Genomic DNA, 21,534 nt, shown 5'->3' on the forward strand with positions numbered 1-21,534 from the left:
GCTTGACTCTGGCAGCATGATTTCCTGAATAGAGATGCCAGAGTCATGCTGCTTATCTACGGATTCGCAGGTGTGCCCAAAAATGACTGTGACTCTGCCACTATTCCCCCATCAATGCCCACAAATGATGCCGGACTGTCAAGCACTCTGTGTAAAGGTAAACTAAGCAAGTGGCATCGCTATTAGACTTTAGTGTATGCGCATAATTGCAAAAACATTGGCATAGCGTCTATCATGTCTACTTTTATAGGTACTGAAGGTTTAGGAATTAGAATGAAGTCTAGAAGCTAAAATTGCCTGCCTGTTATTAATCTATTAATTTGGGATTTGTAGTCTGATTTTCAATTTGAATGTTAGTAAATCAGGGGATCCTAAATTAATCCAAGTGAAAGTACCAATGTTTTGCCGATATCCGATTTTAAGTGGGATTTGGTTTTATATTCGATTTTGCCTTTAGTAAATCCTCAAATGCAAAATCACCAAAAACCCAAAATCGAACATTAGTAAATATACCCTTAGATCTCAAACAGTAAAAAGTTGGTGAAAACAGAAAGAGAACCAACAGAAAATGATGAGTCGTGTGATGGGAAGAACCCCACTCATCACCTGAGCCATAACTAGACCCCCATTTTTCCAATAGGGACATTGGGTGCATTTCCGGAGAAAGCCCATGCTATGATGCCTCTTCCTACATCCTCTTTATACCACATTCACGCATGTAACTTGAGAGCTCGTTGTTATTCACTTACAATACCCTTTTTTTTAATAACAGGTTTGAATATACTGCCATACCCAGGATTCAAACCTATAACCTGTTGAATTCTGATCAAACACCCTATTTATTGAGCTATTTGATCCTGCATAAAAACTATGAGCTCTATATGAAGCTACTGATACTTTGTAAAAAAATAATCAGCATTGCAGTTGACCAGATTTACAGTACCTAGTTTACAGCCATACATCCAATCTCTTGTAGATTTGCTCAGCTGCAATGCTGATCATTTTTTTCATAAAGTACAAGGTAAGCTGCAAATAGTTAGAATTCTCTAGCTTAGAATTATCTACCTTTCTATGCAAGGGCAGATAGCTCAATAAATAGATTGTCTGACTGCAATGCCACAGGCAATGGGTTTGAATCCCAGTTATGTCAGCATCTTGAAATGTAATAAGGGACAGTGTGACTGAATAACAAAGAATTCTCAATCTGAGTTAATGAATGTTTTATAAGTATTAGTGACAGAAGGGGTCAGGGTTGGAGACAGGGGCGGTCAGGAGATGCTGGGCTTAAGTGGAAGCTGCAAGGGAAAGTAATTAAAACAGATAATTGACAAGTGTCGCAATCAACGCTCCCTACCCTGCAGCGCTATATGCGGTGCCCCTTCCGCACACACATAGCTACGGCCCTGCTCATCACATGGAGTTCTGTAATTCCTCTTTTATTTTCTGCAGTGCCTGAGGTCTTACTACAAATTGCAGTAAGCAGAGTATATACCAATGTTTTATACGGCATGCGGTTAAGATGCTGGCTGTCGGGATCCCGGCAGTCAGAATTATGGGGCCAAAATCCCGACACCCAGCATCCTGATTGTAAGTATAGTGGGTGGGCTAGGATTAGGGCCGGGGGAGAGGTAATGTTTAGGTGCCACAGGTAGGGTTAGGGTAAGGCTGTGGGGGTTGTGTGTTTGGCTGCAGGGAGGGGGGGGAGGTTAGGGTTAGGCCCTAAGGGCACTAAGGGGGGAGGATGGTTAGGGTTAGGCTGCATGAAAGGAGGGTTAGAGGGGATAGCATGCTTAACCTTGCCCCTGTCAGGATTATAAAGATCGGGATGCCAGCGTACGTATTGTGAACGCCAGCATCCCGTCAACCGGTCACACATCCTGAACCTGTTTTATATACATATTATATATTTTTTTTCATCTATACTATTAAAACAGTACTAACTTTGAAATGGTATCTCTGAGATGGTGTTGTGAGATGGTATATTAATCTATTTCTATCACGGTTTGTAAAATATTGTAACATTCCATGTTTTTGGCTACTTTTGTTGTCCTACAGATTCTTAGCACCCACGCTCTCCTGCTGAGTTCTGGAACAATAGTGGCAGCCGGCAGAGAGCCTTTTAAGGCAGTAAATTATGAGTCTGAGGCAGAGTATCTTCCTGCTAAATTACCTGGGATCTACCAGCGCGTCTTTCCTAAATCAAGAACAAAACCAGAAATGAGAAGCCGTGAGTAGAATAAATCTAACTCTTCTATTAATGACCTTTCTTATCATTTGCTATCAATTCTCATTATAGACATATATCATTTAGACATTTTACATGTTCTTTTTAATAAATCTTTGCTGCATACATTCTGGCTTTGAAAAATGCCATATTGTTATTATTATCTTTTATTATCTGTAATTTATAAGGTGCCACGTGGAGGGTTCAGTATGGTATGCCGGCGGTCGGGCTTCCAGCGACCAGCATACCGGCGCCGGGAGCCCGACCGCCGGCTTACCAACAGTGTGGCGAGCGCAAATGAGCCCCTTGCGGGCTCGCTGCGCTCGCCACGCTACGGGCACGGTGGCGCGCTATGCGCGCCACGCTATTTTATTCTCCCTCCAGGGGGGTCGTGGACCCCCACGAGGGAGAATAAGTGTCGGTATGCCGGCTGTCGAGATTCCGGCGCCGGTATACTGTGCGCCGGGATCCCGTCAGTCGGCATACTGAAGACCACCCCACGTGATTTCCGTGTTGGCATATTAAGAGATAAAGCTGACCACGTTTGTAAAAAAAAAAAAAGTTTTATTATTCACGGTCTTCACCTGGGGGCGGGGGCCTTTAACCACTTGCCTGGCATGATTGCATCAGATGCGACCATGCCTGCAAGTGCTTTATCTGACCTGGTCGCACGGGATGCAACCAGTCAGATAGAGAGTGTTAGCAGCGGCAGGGAAGAGAAACTTCCCTCCACTGCTGCTGTCAAAGGGACCGGAAGGTCCCTCTGCCTTCCTGCACTCTCCCCTACTGATTGCCATGCTGCCGATCACTGATGATCGGTCAGCACGGCAGGATCCCCCCCTCCAGCGGCTGCAGAAAATGGCAGCCGCTGGGGAGTGTAAATGAACTCTCCCAAGCCAACCCTAGACAACCCCCCCCCCACCCCACCCCCGTATACCTGGAGGCTGTCCCAGCTTTCAAAATGAAAGCCGTGATGGTTGCGATGTTACAATGGTCGTGGTGTTCCCGACCGATGTTTCGATGTTTAAAAATCAAAATATATATATATTTCTCATACGTCCTAGAGGATGCTGGGGTCCACTTCAGTAACGTGGGGTGTAGACGGTTCCGCAGGTGCCATGGGCACTTTAAGACTTTTTCAGAGTATGAAATGGCTCCTCCCTCTATGCCCCTCCTCCAGACCTCAGTTTAGAAAATGTGCCCAGGCAGACTGGTCGCACTCTAGTGGAGCTCTACTGAGTTTCACTAAAAGACTTTATATTAGGTTTTTTATTTTCAGGGAGACTGCTGGCAACAGTCTCCCTGCTTCGTGGGACTTAGGGGGAAGAAGTAGGAACCAACTTCCTAAAGCGTTTCATGGCTCTGCTTCTTGCTGACAGGACACCATTAGCTCCTGAAGGGTACTGAACACAGCTATGCGCTCACTCCCACAGCACGCCGTCACCCCTCTAACAGAGCCAGAAGTCAGAAGACTGGTGAGTAGTATTACCGGAAGTCTGCAGAGAGGGATCTCCGGTCATCGTGACGGCTTAAGGTACCACGCAGTGAGCAGGAACGCTGCGCGAACATGCTATCCATAACACAGTGTACAGCAGGGTGCAGGGCACGGGGGGCGCCCTGGGCAGCATGAAACCTACTCTCACTGGCAAAAGGTGGTATACACCCCCGCCAGTATAAATATCTAGTTCAATAGCTGAGGAAAAACGCACCATTGCAGGGGGTGGGGTTTCTTCCTCAGGCAGCCAGCACACTGCTCAGCGCCATTTTCTTCCAGCACATAGCAGGGGAAGAAACGCTGATCCTCCTATCCACTTCTGAATCAAGTATCAGGGTGCTAAAAAGGGGGGGGGGAGTGTATATTGTGGTACTATAACCTATTATTGGCAATATATATAGCGCGGAAAGTCTCTGTGTACAAAGTACGCGACACAGAGATTTTTTGTCTCTGTGTACAAAGTACACGACATAGAGATTTTTTCTTTAGGCGCTGAGTTGTGGACTGGCAATTCCTTTCTGTGTCCCTCTGACAGATTTTACTGTGGGTCTGTCCCCTATAGGCCCTGGAGTGTCTATGGTGTGTTTGTGCACGTGTGTGACATGTCTGAGGCAGGGAGCTTTTCCCCTGAGGGAGCCATTTTAGGGACACAGAGTTGTAATGTAGTGGCGCTGCCGGCACACCAAGAGCCTGAATGGGTGAAAGAATTACGTGATAGTGTGAATCATATCAGTAAGAGATTGGATAAGTCTGAGTCTCATGCAGAAAACTGGAGAAAATCTGTTGAAGATGTGATTTTTAATAGTTCTGCCTTTTCACCCACAGGGGATCCCTCTGGTACACATAAAAGGTCATTTGCACAAATAGTACAAACTGATACTGACACGGAATCTGATTCCTGTGTCGACACCTGGGGAATAGATCCAAAGTTAGCAAAAAACATTCAATACATGATTGTTGCTATAAAGGAGGTGTTAGAAGTTACGGAGGCCCCTACTTTACCACAGGAGAAGGCTTATTTTTGTAAGGAAAAGAAAATTAATGTAACTTTTCCTCCATCTCATGAGCTGAACAGTCTCTTTGAGGGAGTTTGGACAAATCCTGAAAAGAAATTTCAGGTTCCCAAAAGAATTCAGGTAGCGTACCCTTTCCCTGCAGAGCACAGGAAAAGGTGGGAGTCACCCCCCGTTTTAGACAGTGCCCTGTCACGTTAACAAAAAAGGTGATTCTCCCTGCGCCTGGGATGGCTTCACTTAAAGAGCTGGCAGACCGCAAGTTAGAGACTACTTTGAAATCCATTTATGTGGCAAATGGGACACTACTCAGGCCTACCATTGCCTGTGCATGGGTGAGTAGTGCTATTGAAAAGTGGTCAGAAAACTTGTCATCGGAAATTGACACCATAAATAGAGATGAGATACTCCTAAAATTAGGTCATATCAAAGATGCTGCTGCGTATATGCTAGAAGCCATGAAAGATATTGGTCTCTTGGGATAAAAATCCGTACCATGGCAATCTCAGTACGGAGGGCGTTGTGGATTCGCCAATGGAATGCTGATGCAGATTCCAAAAGGAACATGGAGGCTCTCCCGTACAAAGGTGAGGCCTTGTTTGGAGATGGGCTGGATGCTTAAGTTGCTGCGGCTACCGCAGGTAAGTCGACATTCTTGCCTTATGCTCCTGCACCGGCGAAAAAGACACATCACTCTCAGATGCAGTCCTTTCGGCCCAATAAATATAAAAAGGGTAAAGGTTCCCCTTCCTTTACGGGTAGAGGAAGGGGAAAAGGAAAAAAGTCCACAGTGTCTCCAGTTCACAGGAGCAGAAATCAACCTCTGTTCCTGCCAAATCTTCAGCATGACGCTGGGGCTCCCTTGAGGGAGTCCGCTCAGGTGGGGACACTTCTGAAACTCTTCAGTCATTTCTGGGTTCAATCTGGTCTGGACCCGTGGGTCGTACAAATAGTGTCCCAAGGGTACAAACTGGAGTTTCAGGACATTCCCCCATGCCGATTTTAAATATCGGCCTTACCAGCTTCTATCCCGGACAGGGAGGTGGTAAATGCAGCAATACAAAAATTGTGTCAGCATTCAGTCATTGTCCTGGTTCCCTTGTCACAACAAGGAGAAGGATTTTATTCAAGCCTATTTGTAGTTCCGAAGCTGGACGGCTCGGTCAGACCGATTCTAAACCTGAAAAATCTGAATCTCTACCTGCAAAGGTTCAAATTCAAGATGGAATCTCTGCGGGCAGTGATTTCCAGTCTGGAGGAGGGGGAATTCATGGTGTCGGTGGACATAAAAGATGCCTACTTACATGTTCCCATTTATCCTCCGCATCAATCTTATCTGAGATTCGCAGTGCAGGATTGTCATTACCAATTTCAGACGTTGCCGTTCGAACTCTCCACGGTGCCGAGGGTGTTCACCAAGGTGATGGCGGAGATGATGGTCCTCCTTCGACAACAAGGAGTCAATATAATTCCTTACCTGGACGATCTTCTGATAAAGGCGAGGTCCAGGGAAAGGTTGGTGCAGAACATTGCACTCTCCCTGACAGTACTTCAACATCACGGTTGGATTATAAATTTTCCAAAGTCAAAATTGGAACCGACAACAAGATTGTCCTTTCAGGGGATGATACTGGACACAGAAGTACAGAGGGTATTTCTTCCAGTAGAAAAGGCTCTGGAAATCCAGAGAATGGTCAAACAAATTCTGAAACCAACAAGAGTGTCGATTCATTAATGCATTCGGTTGTTGGGAAAGACGGTAGCGGCCTACGAGGCCATACAGTTTGGCCGATTCCATGCCAGAGTATTCCAATGGGACCTATTGGACAAGTGGTCAGGATCCCATCTACACATGCATCAGAGGATAATCCTGTCATCCAAAGCCAGAATTTCGCTCCTGTGGTGGCTACACACTTCTCACCTCCTAGAGGGACGCAGGTTCGGGATTCAAGACTGGATCCTGGTGACCACAAATGCAAGTCTCTGAGGCTGGGGAGCAGTCACGCAGGGGGAAAGCTTCCAAGGAAAGTGGTCAAGTCAAGAAACTTGTCTCCACATAAACGTTCTGGAATTGAGAGCCATTTACAACGGCCTTCGACAAGCTGTGCATCTTCTTCAAGATCAACCCGTACAGATCCAGTCGGAAAACGTAACAGCAGTCGCGTACATAAACCATCAGGGCGGAACGAAAAGCAGAGCGGCAATGGCAGAGGTGTCAAAGATCCTCCTCTGGGCAGAAAGACATGCAAGAGCTCTGTCGGCAATTTTCATTCCGGGAGTGGACAACTGGGAAGCAGACTTCCTCAGCAGACATGATCTCCATCCAGGAGAATGGGGCCTCCACCAAGAAGTCTTTGCAGAGGTGACAGGTCTTTGGGGAGTTCCTCAAGTAGACATGATGGCATCTCGTCTCAACAAGAAGCTTCAGAGATATTGTTCCAGGTCGAGAGACCCTCAAGCAATAGCAGTGGATGCACTAGGGACCCAGTGGGTGTTTCGGTCGGTATATGTCTTCCCTCCACTGCCACTCATTCCGAAAGTTCTAAAGCTCATAAGAAGAACAGGCGTTTGAGCGATCCTCATTGTCCCAGACTGGCCAAGGAGGGCTTGGTACCCAGATCTTCAGGAGTTACTCATAGAAGATCTTCGGCCGCTTCCTCTTCACGAGGACCTGCAGCAGCAGGGGCCGTGCGTGTATCAAGACTTACCGCAGCTACTTTTGACGGCATGGCTGTTGAGCTACCGGATCCTAGCCCGAAAGGGCATTCCCAAAGAAGTCATTCCCACTCTTATTCAGGCCAGGAAGGGAGTAACGTCTAAACATTACCACCGTATTTGGAGAAAATATATGTCTTGGTGTGAAACCAAGAAGGCTCCCACGGAAGAGTCTCAGTTGGGACGTTTTCTCCACTTTCTCCAGGCGGGTGTGGATGCGGGCCTACGATTGGGTTCAATCAAGGTCCAGATTTTGGCCTTGTCCATTTTCTTTCAGAAACAATTGGCCTCCCTTCCAGAAGTTCAGACATTCGTGAAAGGGGTTCTGCACATCCAACCTCCATTTGTGCCTCCTGTGGCACCATGGGATCTTAACGTGGTGTTGCAGATCCTTCAATCGGATTGGTTTGAGCCTCTACAGGAGATAGAGTTGAAGTTTCTCACTTGGAAAGTGGTCATGCTGTTGGCCTTGGCATCCGCAAGGCGGGTGTCTGAGTTGGGGGCCTTGTCTCTCAAGAGCCCTTACTTGGTTTTCCATGAAGATAGGGCTGAGTTAAGAACTCGTCAGCAATTTCTTCCAAAGGTGGTTTCTTCTTTTCATATAAACCAACCTATTGTGGTGCCAGTGGCTACTGACACCTTCGCTGCTTCAAAGTCTCTGGATGTGGTCAGGGCTTTGAAAATCTATGTCGCAAGAACGGCTCGGATAAGGAAAACAGAGGCTCTGTTTGTCCTGTATGCTCCCAACAAGATTGGGTGTCCTGCTTCTAAGCAGACTATTGCCCGCTGGATCAGAGGTACGATTCAGCACGCTCATTCCATGGCAGGATTGCCGATACCGATTTCGGTGAATGCCCATTCTACTATAAAGGTGGGCTCATCCTGGGCGGCTGCCCGGGGCGTCTCACCATTACAACTGCAGGGTCATCTGCACTCTTCCGCCCGTACTGGAGCTTTGGTATAACCCCATGGTACTGAAGTGGACCCCAGCATCCCCTAGGACGTATCAGAAAACAGGATTTTAATACCTACCGGTAAATCCATTTCTCCTAGTCCGTAGAGGATGCTGGGCACCCAGCCCAGTGCGTTATTTCACCTGCAGTTGTTATTTTGTTAAGAATGTTTTCAGCACTGTTGCTGTAATGTTCATGCCCGTTGGCATGTGTTTTGTTGAATGCCATGTGTGCGGCATGGTTGAAGTGTGAGCTGGTATGAATCTCACCATTAACTTAAAAGTAAATCCTTTTCTCGAAATGTCCGTCTTCCTGGGCACAGTTCTTATACTGAGGTCTGGAGGAGGGGCATAGATGGAGGAGCCAGTTCACACTCTGAAAAAGTCTTAAAGTGCCCATGGCTCCTGCGGAACCGTCTATACCCCATGGTACTGAAGTGGACCCCAGCATCCTCTATGGACTAGGAGAAAAGGATTTACCGGTAGGTATTAAAATCCTGTTTTTTTATAACTAAAATCATTTGGGATGGGGTTAAATTCATGTTCTTCACCTTATTCACTCATAAAATAACCCGACAATATCGGAGCGGTTTCTGTCAAAATAAATCGTCAGATAAGTGGTTAAGTTCTTTTTCATGGCCGCCGCCTCCACAGGGCTTCCGTCGTCTTCACCTGGTGGGCGGCGGCCTTTAAGCTCTTTTTCATGGCCGTCGCCCATCCAGGACTTCCACGGCGTCTTCTTTCTTCAGGAGCTCTTCACAGCTCCTCCTCTGCCGTTGGACTGACGCCGCTTATATAAGTCAGCCTGAGGGGGCAATGACGTGGCAAGCTGCGATTGGCTCGCGGCAGCCATCTTGAATTTCAAAAATTACACTGCCAAAACTGGTACCGCTCTGCTGCCAAACTCTGCAGAATGGCAGGCAGGGATCTCGGATCCCTGCCTGCCGCTATGGCTATCACCTCCGCCGCATCCCGCCCGCCACTGATGCCCGCACCTTTGCCGCATCCTGCCGCCACTGACGACTGCACCTCTGCCGTGCCCACACCGTGATGACAGCAGATCCAATGACTGATCCGCGGGCCAATCACTCTGGCCTCACTGACAGGGGTGTGCTTTCACGGGTTGAAAGCACGTCCCTGTATCACAGCGGCATTCTAATGGTGTCGCTTTTCAGTTTATTTTCAATGGGCTTTTACAGCCCGCGGCATGGCCTCGCCCCCGCCCACCCTCCGTTCCTGCCCCTGTCCTATTGACAACGGGAGGCACCATGATTGGTGCCTCCCAAACACATTTACACTGCAGTAATGATCAAATTAATATAAAGGAGATACTTATGACACAGAATATGAGTCATAAATATCTTCTTTGTATTATTTTAATCATTAATGACAGGGGAGGCACTGCCTCCCCTGACTGCACGTCCCTGGAGCACACACACTGGAAACTGGGATCACAGAGCACTAGCATGCAGACTAGCTGCAGAAGACGTTGCACGTGGGTCAGAATGGCCCAGAATGCTACTAGATAGATATACCCTGCCTTTCATGATGAATGGCTGCAGCAGGAATACAGTTAATCTAGCCTCTGAGTGGCCTTCCCTGATCAGAGCCCGCACTGCAGCTGCACCCACTGCTCCCAGGCCTCTGTCCGATTACTTGCTGCCCGCTTCCTCCAGCCATCACCCGTTGCAGCACCAGCGAGGACCCGTCCACAAGCCTCTGATGGTTAAGCCGCGGACCCTCGGCGCTATACACCCGGCAGCTGTGACAGTACCCCCCCCCCCCCCCCTTTCTGGATGGCCTCTGGACACCGCTTTGGCTTCCTGGGGTTCTGAATATGAAATCTTCACACCAACACAGGAGCATGAACATCAGAGGCATCAACCCAAGTCCGCTCTTCAAGCCCATAACCTCTGCAGTCCAACAGAATTTGTTTTATTTTGAACTCCACTTCTCTGTCAGTGAGAACTCTAGGAAGACAAGGAAGATTTCTCTGAAAACTATTGAGAATTAGAGGTTTGAGCAGGGAAATCTGAAAAGAGTTAGGAACTCGCAGATACAGAGTTTAAAGGCAACTGGATTGATTACTTTTTCTATAGGAAATGGTCCAATAAATCGGGGAGTGAGTTTCATAGAAGAAACCCGTAGCCTCATGTTCCCAGTCAACAGCCACACCAGATCCCCAACTTTAAGACTGGGCTCAGGAACCCTCCAGAAGATAACGTCACTCCTCAAGAGCAATTTTTACCGCTAACAGTTCCTGTTCCCCAATGGTATATTTTTTTTCAGCAGGCAAAAACTTTCTTGAAAAGAAGCCACAAGGATGTAGAGTGTTGTCTGGAGCTCTTTGAGAAAGAACTGCCCTTACTGCCTCAGAGGAGGCATCTACTTCCAGAAGTAATGGTTTGTTAAGGTTGATGTCGGACTGGTTCTGTGACAAAGGATTGCTTGAGTAACTGAAAATGGGAAACAGCATCGGAAGAGCAGCGTGAAGAATTGGCTCCTTTACAGGTTTGAGCCACAATAGGGGAAACTATGGTGGAAAATCCCTTAATGAATTTATGATAGTAGTTAGCAAAACCCAGAAATCTTTGTACAGCTTGTAATGTGGTAGGCTGTATCCAATTTTGAATGGCTAGAATCTTTTCGGGATCCATTTGGAGACCGGTGGTAGAGATTATTTGACCAAGGAATGGAATGGAGGTTGCTTCGAACACATATTTCTCCTACTTGCAGTAAAGATGGTTTTCTCATAGTCTACGGAGTACTTCACAAACCTGTTGCCGGTGAGACTGAGTATCTGATGAAAAAATTATGATATCATCCAGGTAGACGACTACATATTTGTAGAGCATATCACAAAAGATCTTATTAACAAAGTTTTGGAAGACAGCGGAGGTGTTGCTGAGGCCAAATGGCATAACTAGATATTCGTAGTGCCCATTTCTCATATTGATTGCTGTCTTCCATTCATCTCCAGTATGAATTTGTATCAAATTATAGGCCCCTCTCAGATCTAACTTCATGGAAAGTGTGGATCCCTTAACTCTATCGAAGAGCTCTGTGATCAGTGGTAATGGGTAGTGGTTTTTAATGGTGATTTCTTTTAAGCCCCTGTAGTCGATGCAGGGGCGAAGACCTCCATCTTTCTTGCTTTCAAAGAAAAACCCTGCTCCTGTCGGAGATTTGGATGGATGGATAAATTATTTTTTAAAAATTTCCTGAATATATTCAGACATAGCGGTAGTTTTTGGCACAGATAATGGGTAAATTCATTCACGAGGAGGCATCTTCCTGGGCAGTAACTCTATCAGACTGTCCCAAGGTCTATGGGGAGGTAGAATATTGGCACTTTGTTTATTTAAGACGTCTCAGAAAGAAGAGTATAGAAAAGGTAAGGAATCTGGAGGGTCACAACAAATGAGAAGCAGGACTCTCCAGATGAGAGTATTTGCATTGTCTCCCAGTCATTTCTGGGATTGTGTCTTCGAAGCCAGGGAAGACCCAAGATGATTCCATGAGAGGCCTTAGTGATTACTAACAGCTGTAACTGTTCAACGTGGAGTGAACCTATCCGAAGATGAAGAGGAAGAGTTTGCAAGGAGATCGTTCCACTGGAGAGTTGGTTGCCATCCACCGTGGTAAGAACAATTCCCTGATCTGAGGTCTGAGTTGGAATTCGATGTTTCTGAACGAAGTCAGCTGAGATTAAGTTCCCTCTGGCCCCAGAAGAGACATGAAAAATGTGCATGGTCTCCTCAGACGGAATGGGTAATGGAGAAGAAGAAGCACCTCGTGGCTGAAATCGCTCGCTCCTGCCCTTCTTGACTTGGCGTTCTTGGTACCTCAGGTCAACTTTTTACAACGTGAGATCAAGTCATACAATTTGGGGGGGCAAATATCGAGTTGCCAGATAATCTTTCAAGAGCTCGAACAATCCGCTCCAGAATGCTTTAACTAGGGCCTCCTCATTCCACCCTAATTTAGAGGTGAGAGTTTGAAATTGCATGATGTATGGCCGTACAGTTCTATTTCCTTGTCGAATGCGCATAATCTCTGCAGAAGCTGAGGAAACCCGTTCGGGTTCATCAAAGATTTTTCGTAACGTGGAAATGAATTTGGCATGGTTGTTAAGTATGGGGTCATCCCTCTTCCACAGGGATGAAACCCACTCCAGAGCCGAGCCGTTCAACAGGGAGACTAACATAGTAACATAGTAACATAGTAGTATCTGAGGTTGAAAAAAGACTATTGTCCATCGAGTTCAACCTATTTGTGGTCTCCTATGCATGATGATTTGACTAAAATTTCTGACTGATGCTGCTGTCAGCCGTTGCATTTTATCCCTATTTATAGTAACTATAATGCATGACTATGCACCATACCCCTGGATATCCTTATCCATTAGGAATTTATCTAACCCATACTTAAAGGTGTTGACAGATTCCGCCATTACAACTCCCTCAGGCAGGTAATTCCAAACACGTATTGTCCTTACTGTGAAAAAGCCTGTGCGGAATCTCCTCTCCTCTAACCTGAGCGAGTGTCCACGAGTCCTCTGTGTTGATTTAACCAAAAACAGGTCCAGCGCAAGCTCTGTGTATTGTCCCCTTATATATTTGTAGATGTTGATCATATCCCCTCTTAGTCTCCACTTTTCCAATGTAAACATGCCTAGTCTTTCAAGCCTTTCCTTGTATTCCATCGTCTCCATGCCCTTAATTAGTTTGGTCGCCCTCCTCTGAACCTTTTCTAGCTCCAGGATATCCTTTTTGTAGTACGGTGCCCAGAATTGTACACAGTATTCAAGGTGTGGCCTCACTAGTGATTTATATAACGGGAGTATAATACTCTCATCCCTAGCATCAATACCCCGTTTTATGCATGCTAATATCTTATTAGCCTTCTTTGCTGCAGTCCTACTTTGGGTACTACTGCTTAGTTTGCTATCTATGAGGACACCTAAGTCCTTTTCCAGTACAGAATCCCCTAATTTTACCCCATTTAGTAGGTAGGTGTAATTTTTGTTCTTGTTACCACAGTGCATTACCTTACACTTGTCTGTGTTGAAGCGCATTCTCCATTTGGCTGCCCATGCTTCTAATTTAACTAAGTTGTTCTGAAGAGACTCGGCATCCTCCTCTGTATTTATAGCCTTACACAATTTGGTATCATCTGCAAAAATTGACACCATGCTCTCTAGACCTTCTGTTAGGTCGTTAATGAAAATATTGAACAATAGTGGTCCTAATACTGATCCTTGCGGCACACCACTTAGCACTTCAGTCCAAGTTGAAAAAGATCCATTAACCACAATGCGCTGCTCCCTATTATCTAACCAGTTTTTGACCCAAGTGCATATTGTGCTTCCTAGCCCTGATTCTTGTAGCTTGTAGATAAGTCTCATGTGTGGTACAGTATCGAACGCTTTGGCAAAGTCTAAAAAGATTACACCCACGTCTTTACCCTGATCTAGGTTTGCGCTTACTGTTTCATAAAAGCCAAGTAAGTTGGTTTGACAGGATCTGTCCTTCATAAACCCATGTTGATTCCTTTTAATGACCTTATTGACTTCAAGGAACTTCTGAATACTATCTCTTAGAATACCTTCCAATACTTTCCCCACTATAGATGTAAGACTAACTGGTCTATAATTACCTGGTTCAGCTTTACTTCCCTTTTTGAATATAGGCACTACTTCCGCTATACGCCAGTCTTTGGCCTCCTTCATCTGGGATGTGGGGAAATTGCCTGGTTGCAGTGTAAAATGCACATCGCATTGATTTAAGAAGCCTCAGTACTGCTTGGGGTTTCTATCAAATTTCTTGGGAGTTGGTAGCCATAAATGCGTTGGAGAAGAGACTGCTGGAGGCAAGACAAGCTGACTAATGGAGGAACTAGTCAGAACTGAAGGAAGCACACTGTTCAAAGAGGACTGGAAGGAATCTTGTTGCAAAGTCATCTCCTGGAGGCACTGGGTTAACTGACGCTGGGTCACTTCCAACCCTCCCAATCGAGCAGCGATGGTTTGTAAGAGGTCCGTACTCAAGGCCTGAGCTCCAGCCGGATCCATTTGACCAAAGCAAACTGTCAGGAGTATACTAGCCGGGACTGGTGATTCCGAACTGGGTTCAAGATAGGAGGTGGACTCTACGGGACAGAAGTGACCAGGTTGGACAAAGTTCTGGGTCAGCACTGAGGTCTGGTACCGATACTTTTAAGCTAAGTTCAGACTGAGCGGCGATCTCTCCGGGATGTTAGCGGGCTGGCTAAATGAAGTTCCTTCTCATGAGGTATATAACTGAAGACGTTAAAGATGAAGAAGATGATGATGATGATGATACTGGAGAGCCATATTGACTTTGCTGGGGTAGGCATAGGAACCGGTACACCGTGATCAGAGGTTGAGTCACTCTGCGCAAACTGAGGCAGTAACGGGGGCGGGTGAGGCAGGATGATGTTAGCAGTAAACCACTCAGAGCTGTTTGGATCTAGGAGTGTGGGAGTTAGGTAGGTAGGAACCAGACTTCGGGACTGCAATAATAACAGAAATCAGGAGTGAGAGCACACACACTGGAAACTGGGAGCACAGAGCACTAGCATGCAGACTAGCTGCAGAAGACATTACACTGGTGTCAGAATGGCCCAGAATGCCCCCAGATATACCCTGCCTATCACGAGGATTGGCTGCAGCATGAATACAGTGATTCTGGCCTCTCCTTGGCCATCCCTGGTCAAGTGCCTCTGACTAAGATGGGGGCGCCCAGAGCCTGGCGCTGCATGTACTGCAGCTGCACTGAAGTTACCTCACTCATGATACGGGACCTCCGTCTGATTACTTGCTGTCTGCTTCCGCCAGCCGCAGCGCCAGCGAGGACCCATCCACAAGCCTCTAATGCGTAAGCCGCGGCTACCCGGCGTTACACACCCAGCGGCTATGACACGATCTAGACCAAGTATATTTATGAACATAGCACGCTTCACCCTGCAAATATTTTGCCTTAAAAAACAATAATATTATTTAGAAATGGTAGCAAAAAAGATAAAAACACACATTAAAACCTATAGGACTGATACATCACAAATCGTAAGTATAAAAAGCTGCAATTGCTTACATACAGATGTGTCCACGATTACCTTTCTGAAAAAAGTATCATGGCCTGCCATTCATGGCACGAGATAAGCCTTCCTCCTAATATATACATGGCAGGCCGTGTGTAAGTCGTCTGAAATACAGTGCAGTACCACTTTTCAGACAGCAGGTGGCATTTTCAGAAACTGAGTAAGCAGAAAGTCTGAGAGAAAGATTCTAGAGGGGTAATTCAGACCTGATCGAAGCATTTTTGTTAGCAGATAGGCAAAACCATGGGGGTCATTCCGACCTGATTGCATGCTAGGTTTTTTCGCTGCGGTGCGATCAGGACAAAACTGCGCGAGCGTATGCACTGCAATGCGCATGCGCGTCATACGGGTACAAAGCGGATCGTTGCTGAGCGTTGAATTTAATGAAGAGTCGATTCGCACAGACGATCGCAAGGAGATTGACAGGAGAAAGGCGTTTGTGGGTGACAACTGACCGTTTTCAGGGAGTGTTTGGAAAAATGCAGGCGTGTCCAAGCGTTTGCAGGGCGGGTGTCTGACGTCAATTCCGGACACAAACAGGCTAAAGTGATCGCCCAAGTACACAGATGTTCAGATGTCGCTATCGCCCGGCGATTAAGATCCTGCATGCAGGATAAATCTAGTCAGATCGTCTGTCAGGGCCAGTGTTCACTCAGCACACATCGTTGACACATCGCTGTGCAGCGCTGTATGCTGAGCGATCTTGCTGAGCCAGCTGCATGTAATTGGAATGGGTCATATTGTCGATAATAAGAAGGTCAACAGTCATTAGGTCGACCAATATTGGTCGACAGGCCATATGTCGACACATCAGAAAGGTCAACATGGTTTAGGTAGACAGTATTGAAAGGTCGACACAAGTAAAAGGTCAATATAGAAAGGTTGACACAAAAAAGTCGCAATGAGTTTTTCATGATTTTTGGTGGCTGCTATGTCGACATATGTCGTCATGGACATCGTAAAAGTGTACGGCGTCCCCTCGCATGGGGGAAGCTTCAAGCTGCCAGCACCGTTGCCTGTCAAACAGTGTGACGCTTCTTCCAACCAATTTTTGACCATTCTCTGTTTTAAAGTGTGATGACACTTTGGGAAGGAGAACAATTCAGGGCAGATTTTCCAGGCGCCAGTGTGATAGGAGTCCCCTACCCCCTTTTTTGTTCTGGTACAATGCTGCCTATATGTTTGTAAAAATCTCTTTCCTTATGATTTATGATGGGCTGATGGAGAGTTCATACAAACTCAACACAGAGATTTGATATGAAAATTATGATACTTATTAAAAGGCAGTACTTGTCATTTTTTGCAATTGTTTGATGGTTAAGGTGTGAGTATAGAGAAGCCAATTCTCTCAAAGTATTGTAACGAGGTAATACATCTTTGGGAGAGTTTTTGATATTTCAATATTGAGCCTAATTCAGATCTCCAATAATCTATACTAAAACACAGCACTTACAAACCACCAAAAACTGTTGAATATTTTCTGTATACCAGATTCCTGCAACTCCCACAGGTGGTACTGTCCCACCAATTAATTATTATAAACACAAAGTTAGCAATTACTATCAAGGGAGCGCTAATTCAGATCTGTTCGCTCGCTAGCTAATTTTTGCAGTGCTGCGAACAGATAGACGCCGCCTATAGGGGAGTGTATTTTAGCTTTGCAAGTGTGCGAACGCGTGTGCGTCCGCCCTGTACAAAAACAGCTTGTGCAGTTTCTGAGTAGCTCTGATCTTACTCAGCTGCTGCGGTCACTTCAGCCTATTCAAGCCCGGAATCGACGTCAGACACCCGTCCTGCAAACGCCTCGACACGCCTGCGTTTTTCCAAACACTCCCAGAAAACGGTCAGTTGACACCCACAAACGCCCTCTTCCTGTCAATCTCCTTGCGATCGGCTGTGCGAATGGATTCTTCGCTAGAACCAGTGCACAGCAACGATCCGCTTTGTTACCGTACGACGTGCCTGCGCATTGCGGTGCATATGCATGCGCAGTAGTTACCTGATTGCTGCACAGCGAAAAACGCTAGCGAGCGAACAGATCTGAATTAGGCCCATATTTCGTTATGATATATTGGATTACCGTATCAAAAAGTTTGTGATTACAAATTTTGATTACTGTACCAAAATTTTATGATTACAATTTTTACATGTCGCTTTGTGAGATGATCTATTTTAATTGTGAATATTAAAAGTTATATTTTATTAATCATTTTTGACAAGTGTGCCCCAGGGTAGACTTAAAGTCTCCTTTTGTCTTTACCGCCTATGTAAAGATTTTCCATTTATACAGTTTATTGTACTATTTTTTCTGGGAGCACCACCAACCAGGTGCCAGGAGTAATTGACCCTTTACAGTGCATGTGCTACTTTGTGAGTAAGAGACTGAACAAAAGTCTCAATACAACATCAATTAGCATTAACATAAGGCAGGGGGGAGGGCAAATGGAAACCTAATTAGTTGTCTGTCTTGGGACGGTGCACTGGGCCTGATGTACTAAGCTTAAAGTTTATTGAACTATTTTTTCTGGGCGCACCACCAACCAAGTGCCAGGAGTATTTGACCCTTTATTGCCTTTATGTTGTTTTTTTTGAATTTCTAACTAATCATAGTGTGAACCAAACACATGTCCTGTGCGGTTTTAAAAACCTCTCTTTTTACCTGTCTAATTAATATACATGTGACCTGAGCATTGTGTCGCAATAAAGAACACTACAAATACACCATTGTACACTCATTATAATGTGCGGAGTTTGTATATTCTCCCCGTACTTGAGTGGGCTTCCTCTGGTTACTCCGGTTTCCTCCCACAATCCCAAAATTGGTTCCTAACAAAATCAACCCTTGTGCAAATGTGTGTGTGTACATGAGGTAGGTAATATAGAGTGTAAGCTCCACTGGGACAGGGACTGATGTGAAAGGCTGAATATTCTCTGTAAAGCGCTGCGGAATATGTGTGCACTATATAAATTACTGGTAATAATGTAAGACACATACACCTAGACATCAGGTGAGCGCAGATATCACCACCCCTGAAACTACATAATACTACCATGAGCCTGGAAAGCTCATTATATACCGGCTGCTCCCAAAAAAGGAAACAACTACTCACAGCAGCAAATGGTCGACATGGAAATGGTCAAAACACACATATGGTCAACACAAGGTTTTGGGATTTTTTTCATATTTTTTTACTTTTTCCATCCTTGTCTATCCATGTCACAAATCATAACCTTTAGTATCCTTGTAGCGAGCAAAGCATTTAATGCACGTCTGAGCACCAGGCATTGGGGGTCATTCTGAGTTGATCGCTCGCTGGCTAATTTTAGCAGCCGTTCAAATGCTATGCCGCCGCCCATTGGGGAGTGTATTTTAGCTTAGCAGAAGTGCGAACGCATGTGCAGCCGAGCTCTGCAAAAACAGTTTGTGCAGTTTCAGTGCTTGCGATCACTTCAGCCTATTCGTGTCCGGATTTGACATCATACACCCGCCCAGCGAATGCCCGGCCACGCCTGCATTTTTTCAGACACGCCTGCGTTTTTCCAAACACTCTCTGAAAACGGTCAGTTGACACATTTAGAAACGCCCCCTTCCTGTCAATCTTCTAGCGGGCGCCAGTGTGAAGGAAAACGTCGATAGAACCTGTGCAAAACCACAAAGGGCTATGTACCCGTACGTCGTGCGTGCGCATTGCGGGGCATATGCATGCACAGAAATGCAGATTTTTAGCCTGATCGCTGTGCTGTGAACAACGGCAGCTAGCAATCAACTTGGAATGACCCCCTTTATGCAGCTCTGTGTGTTCTCCCCTCCCCCAACAGAATGACAACAATCAGGCACAGTGCACACAGCTCAAGCAATTCCCATCCCCCTCCCTCCCCGATTACAGCAGTGGCAGCTCTGTGTGATAGCAATTACTTTACACAGTCACAGTGCACACAAAATAACTCATATTTTTTAAATGGACCAATGGGAAAGAATTATGCTGCGCTAAGTAAGAAACTGTAAATAAATAGTTATGATGTAATATTTCTTAAACTGGAACCAGACTTCAACAGTGATTATGAGGGTGATAGGTACTGTATATCCCAAGTACATAGATGTTCAGTTGTCGCAATGGTGCGGCCAATAAGATCCTGCATGCAGGATAAATCTAGTCAGATCTCCTGTCAGGGCCAGTGTTCACTGGCCCTGACAGATCGCTCAGCACACATCATTGACACATTGCTGTGCAGCGCTGTGTGCTGAGCAATCTTGCTGAGTGATCTAGCATCGCTCAGATCGCTCAGCACAGTCACCCCGCGTGTACTGTCTGTGTAGGCCCTTTTATACAGTAGATGCTGTGATGCCCACTCCCTACTCTCCTCTAAAGCATGGCACAGGCTCCCCTCACAGTCAAGAGTGCATTTCCTGAGCATTTTACATTATTTGACCAGTTATGAAGGAAGCTGTATCAATTATATTTTTAAATACATACCATATTTGTTTATTGCAAGGAACAAGAAATGTATAAAAAAAACTTTTGATATTGTAGCTGCATAGACTAAAGTTAGAAGCTTAAAACACTTAAATTGGAATTGAATTATTCATTTCAAATCCCAGGCCATCCCCCAGACAGGATATATGCTATCTATACTCTCCAAGGAATCTACTTCAAAGGCCGCACACACTGAGATTTTCACACCTACTGTACACAATTAGGAATTGGACTCTAAAGCTATGGCACGATTGCTACTTTCCTGTGTTTAATTGGCCACTCACTGTAGTCTGTAAACAGATCTTTATTAATATGGGGTAATATTTTCTTTATTGTGCAGCTCCTTTATGGAGAATGTTTTTTAGCTTGTGTTTTGCTGTGTGGCTGCTAACATTACAATAAACTATCATTGTAATAGTAAACCACGTTTTCAATGTCATTGTACAGTAATGGCTGTAAAAACCCACTGATCGCTGTAGGTCAGCAACAGACTTACTTTGTGACAGAAGCTAGATTTTTTTCAAAATTTTGAAGCACCCACCCATAGCCATGTTTTTGAAGTACCCAAGCACAGGGTTCTGTACAGGGAGGAAGGGAGTAGGGGGAAGGGAGAAATTTGTAACGGTTACTGATAGTCAGAGGGAGAGGGTTAGAGTCATATGGAAAGAGAAAGTAAAAGGGAGAGAAACACTGAGAGACAGAGTTAGGGGGAGAGCGATAGAGTCAGGAGGAGAGAGCAACAAAATTAGGGGACAGAGACACAGAGAGAGATAAGGGGAGAGATAGAGTTAGATGGTGAGAGACAAAGTCAGATGGAGAGAGAAAGTGAGACAGTCATGTGAGAGAGATAAAGTCTAGGAGAAAGAAAATTAGAGGGTAGTAGACAATGAGAGACAGAGTTAGGGGAGAGCGATAGAGTCAGGAGGAGAGAGTGACAAATTCAGGGGTCAGAGACACAGAGAGATAGTTAAAGGGAGAGAGATAGAGTCAAGGAGAGAGAGCAATAGAGTTAGAGGGAGAGAGACAAAGTTTGATGGAGAGACAAAGTGAGACAGAGTCATGTGAGAGAGATAGTCAGAGGGAGAGAGATAAAGTATAGGAGAAAGAAAATCAAAGGGTGGGAGACACTGAGAGACAGAGTCAGGGGGAGAGCGATAGAGTTAGGAGGAGAGAGTGACAAATTCAGGGGACAGAGACATAGAGAGATAGTTAAGGGGAGAGAGATAGAGTCAAGGAGAGAGAGCAATAGAGTTATAGGGAGAGAGACAAAGTTTGATGGAGATAAAGTCATATGAGAAATAGTCAGGGGGAGAGAGATAAAGTCTAGGAGAAAGTAAATCAGAGGGTGGGAGACACTGAGAGACAGAGTCAGGGGGAGAGCGATAGAGTCAGGAGGAGATAGTGACAAATTCAGGGGACAGAGACACAGATAGTTAAGGGGAGAGAGATAGAGTAAAGGAGAGAGAGAGCAATAGAGTTAGAGGGAGAGAGACAGTCAGATGGAGAGAGACACTGAGACAGAGTCATGTGAGAGATAC

At 45.6% G+C, this 21,534-nt stretch overlaps 1 protein-coding gene across 1 annotated transcript in view; it reads left to right on the plus strand.

The window, feature by feature from the left end:
- RP1 (RP1 axonemal microtubule associated) overlaps positions 1–21,534 on the plus strand; it is a 1,008,071-nt gene that overhangs the window by 121,787 nt on the left and 864,750 nt on the right. The window contains exon 3 of the mRNA XM_063923729.1: positions 2,056–2,227. Within this exon, the coding sequence (XP_063779799.1) occupies positions 2,056–2,227 (172 nt within the window). The remainder of the gene's footprint in view (positions 1–2,055; positions 2,228–21,534) is intronic.

The sequence above is a fragment of the Pseudophryne corroboree genome, chromosome 5, assembly GCF_028390025.1.
Source record: "Pseudophryne corroboree isolate aPseCor3 chromosome 5, aPseCor3.hap2, whole genome shotgun sequence".
Taxonomy (NCBI): domain Eukaryota; kingdom Metazoa; phylum Chordata; class Amphibia; order Anura; family Myobatrachidae; genus Pseudophryne; species Pseudophryne corroboree.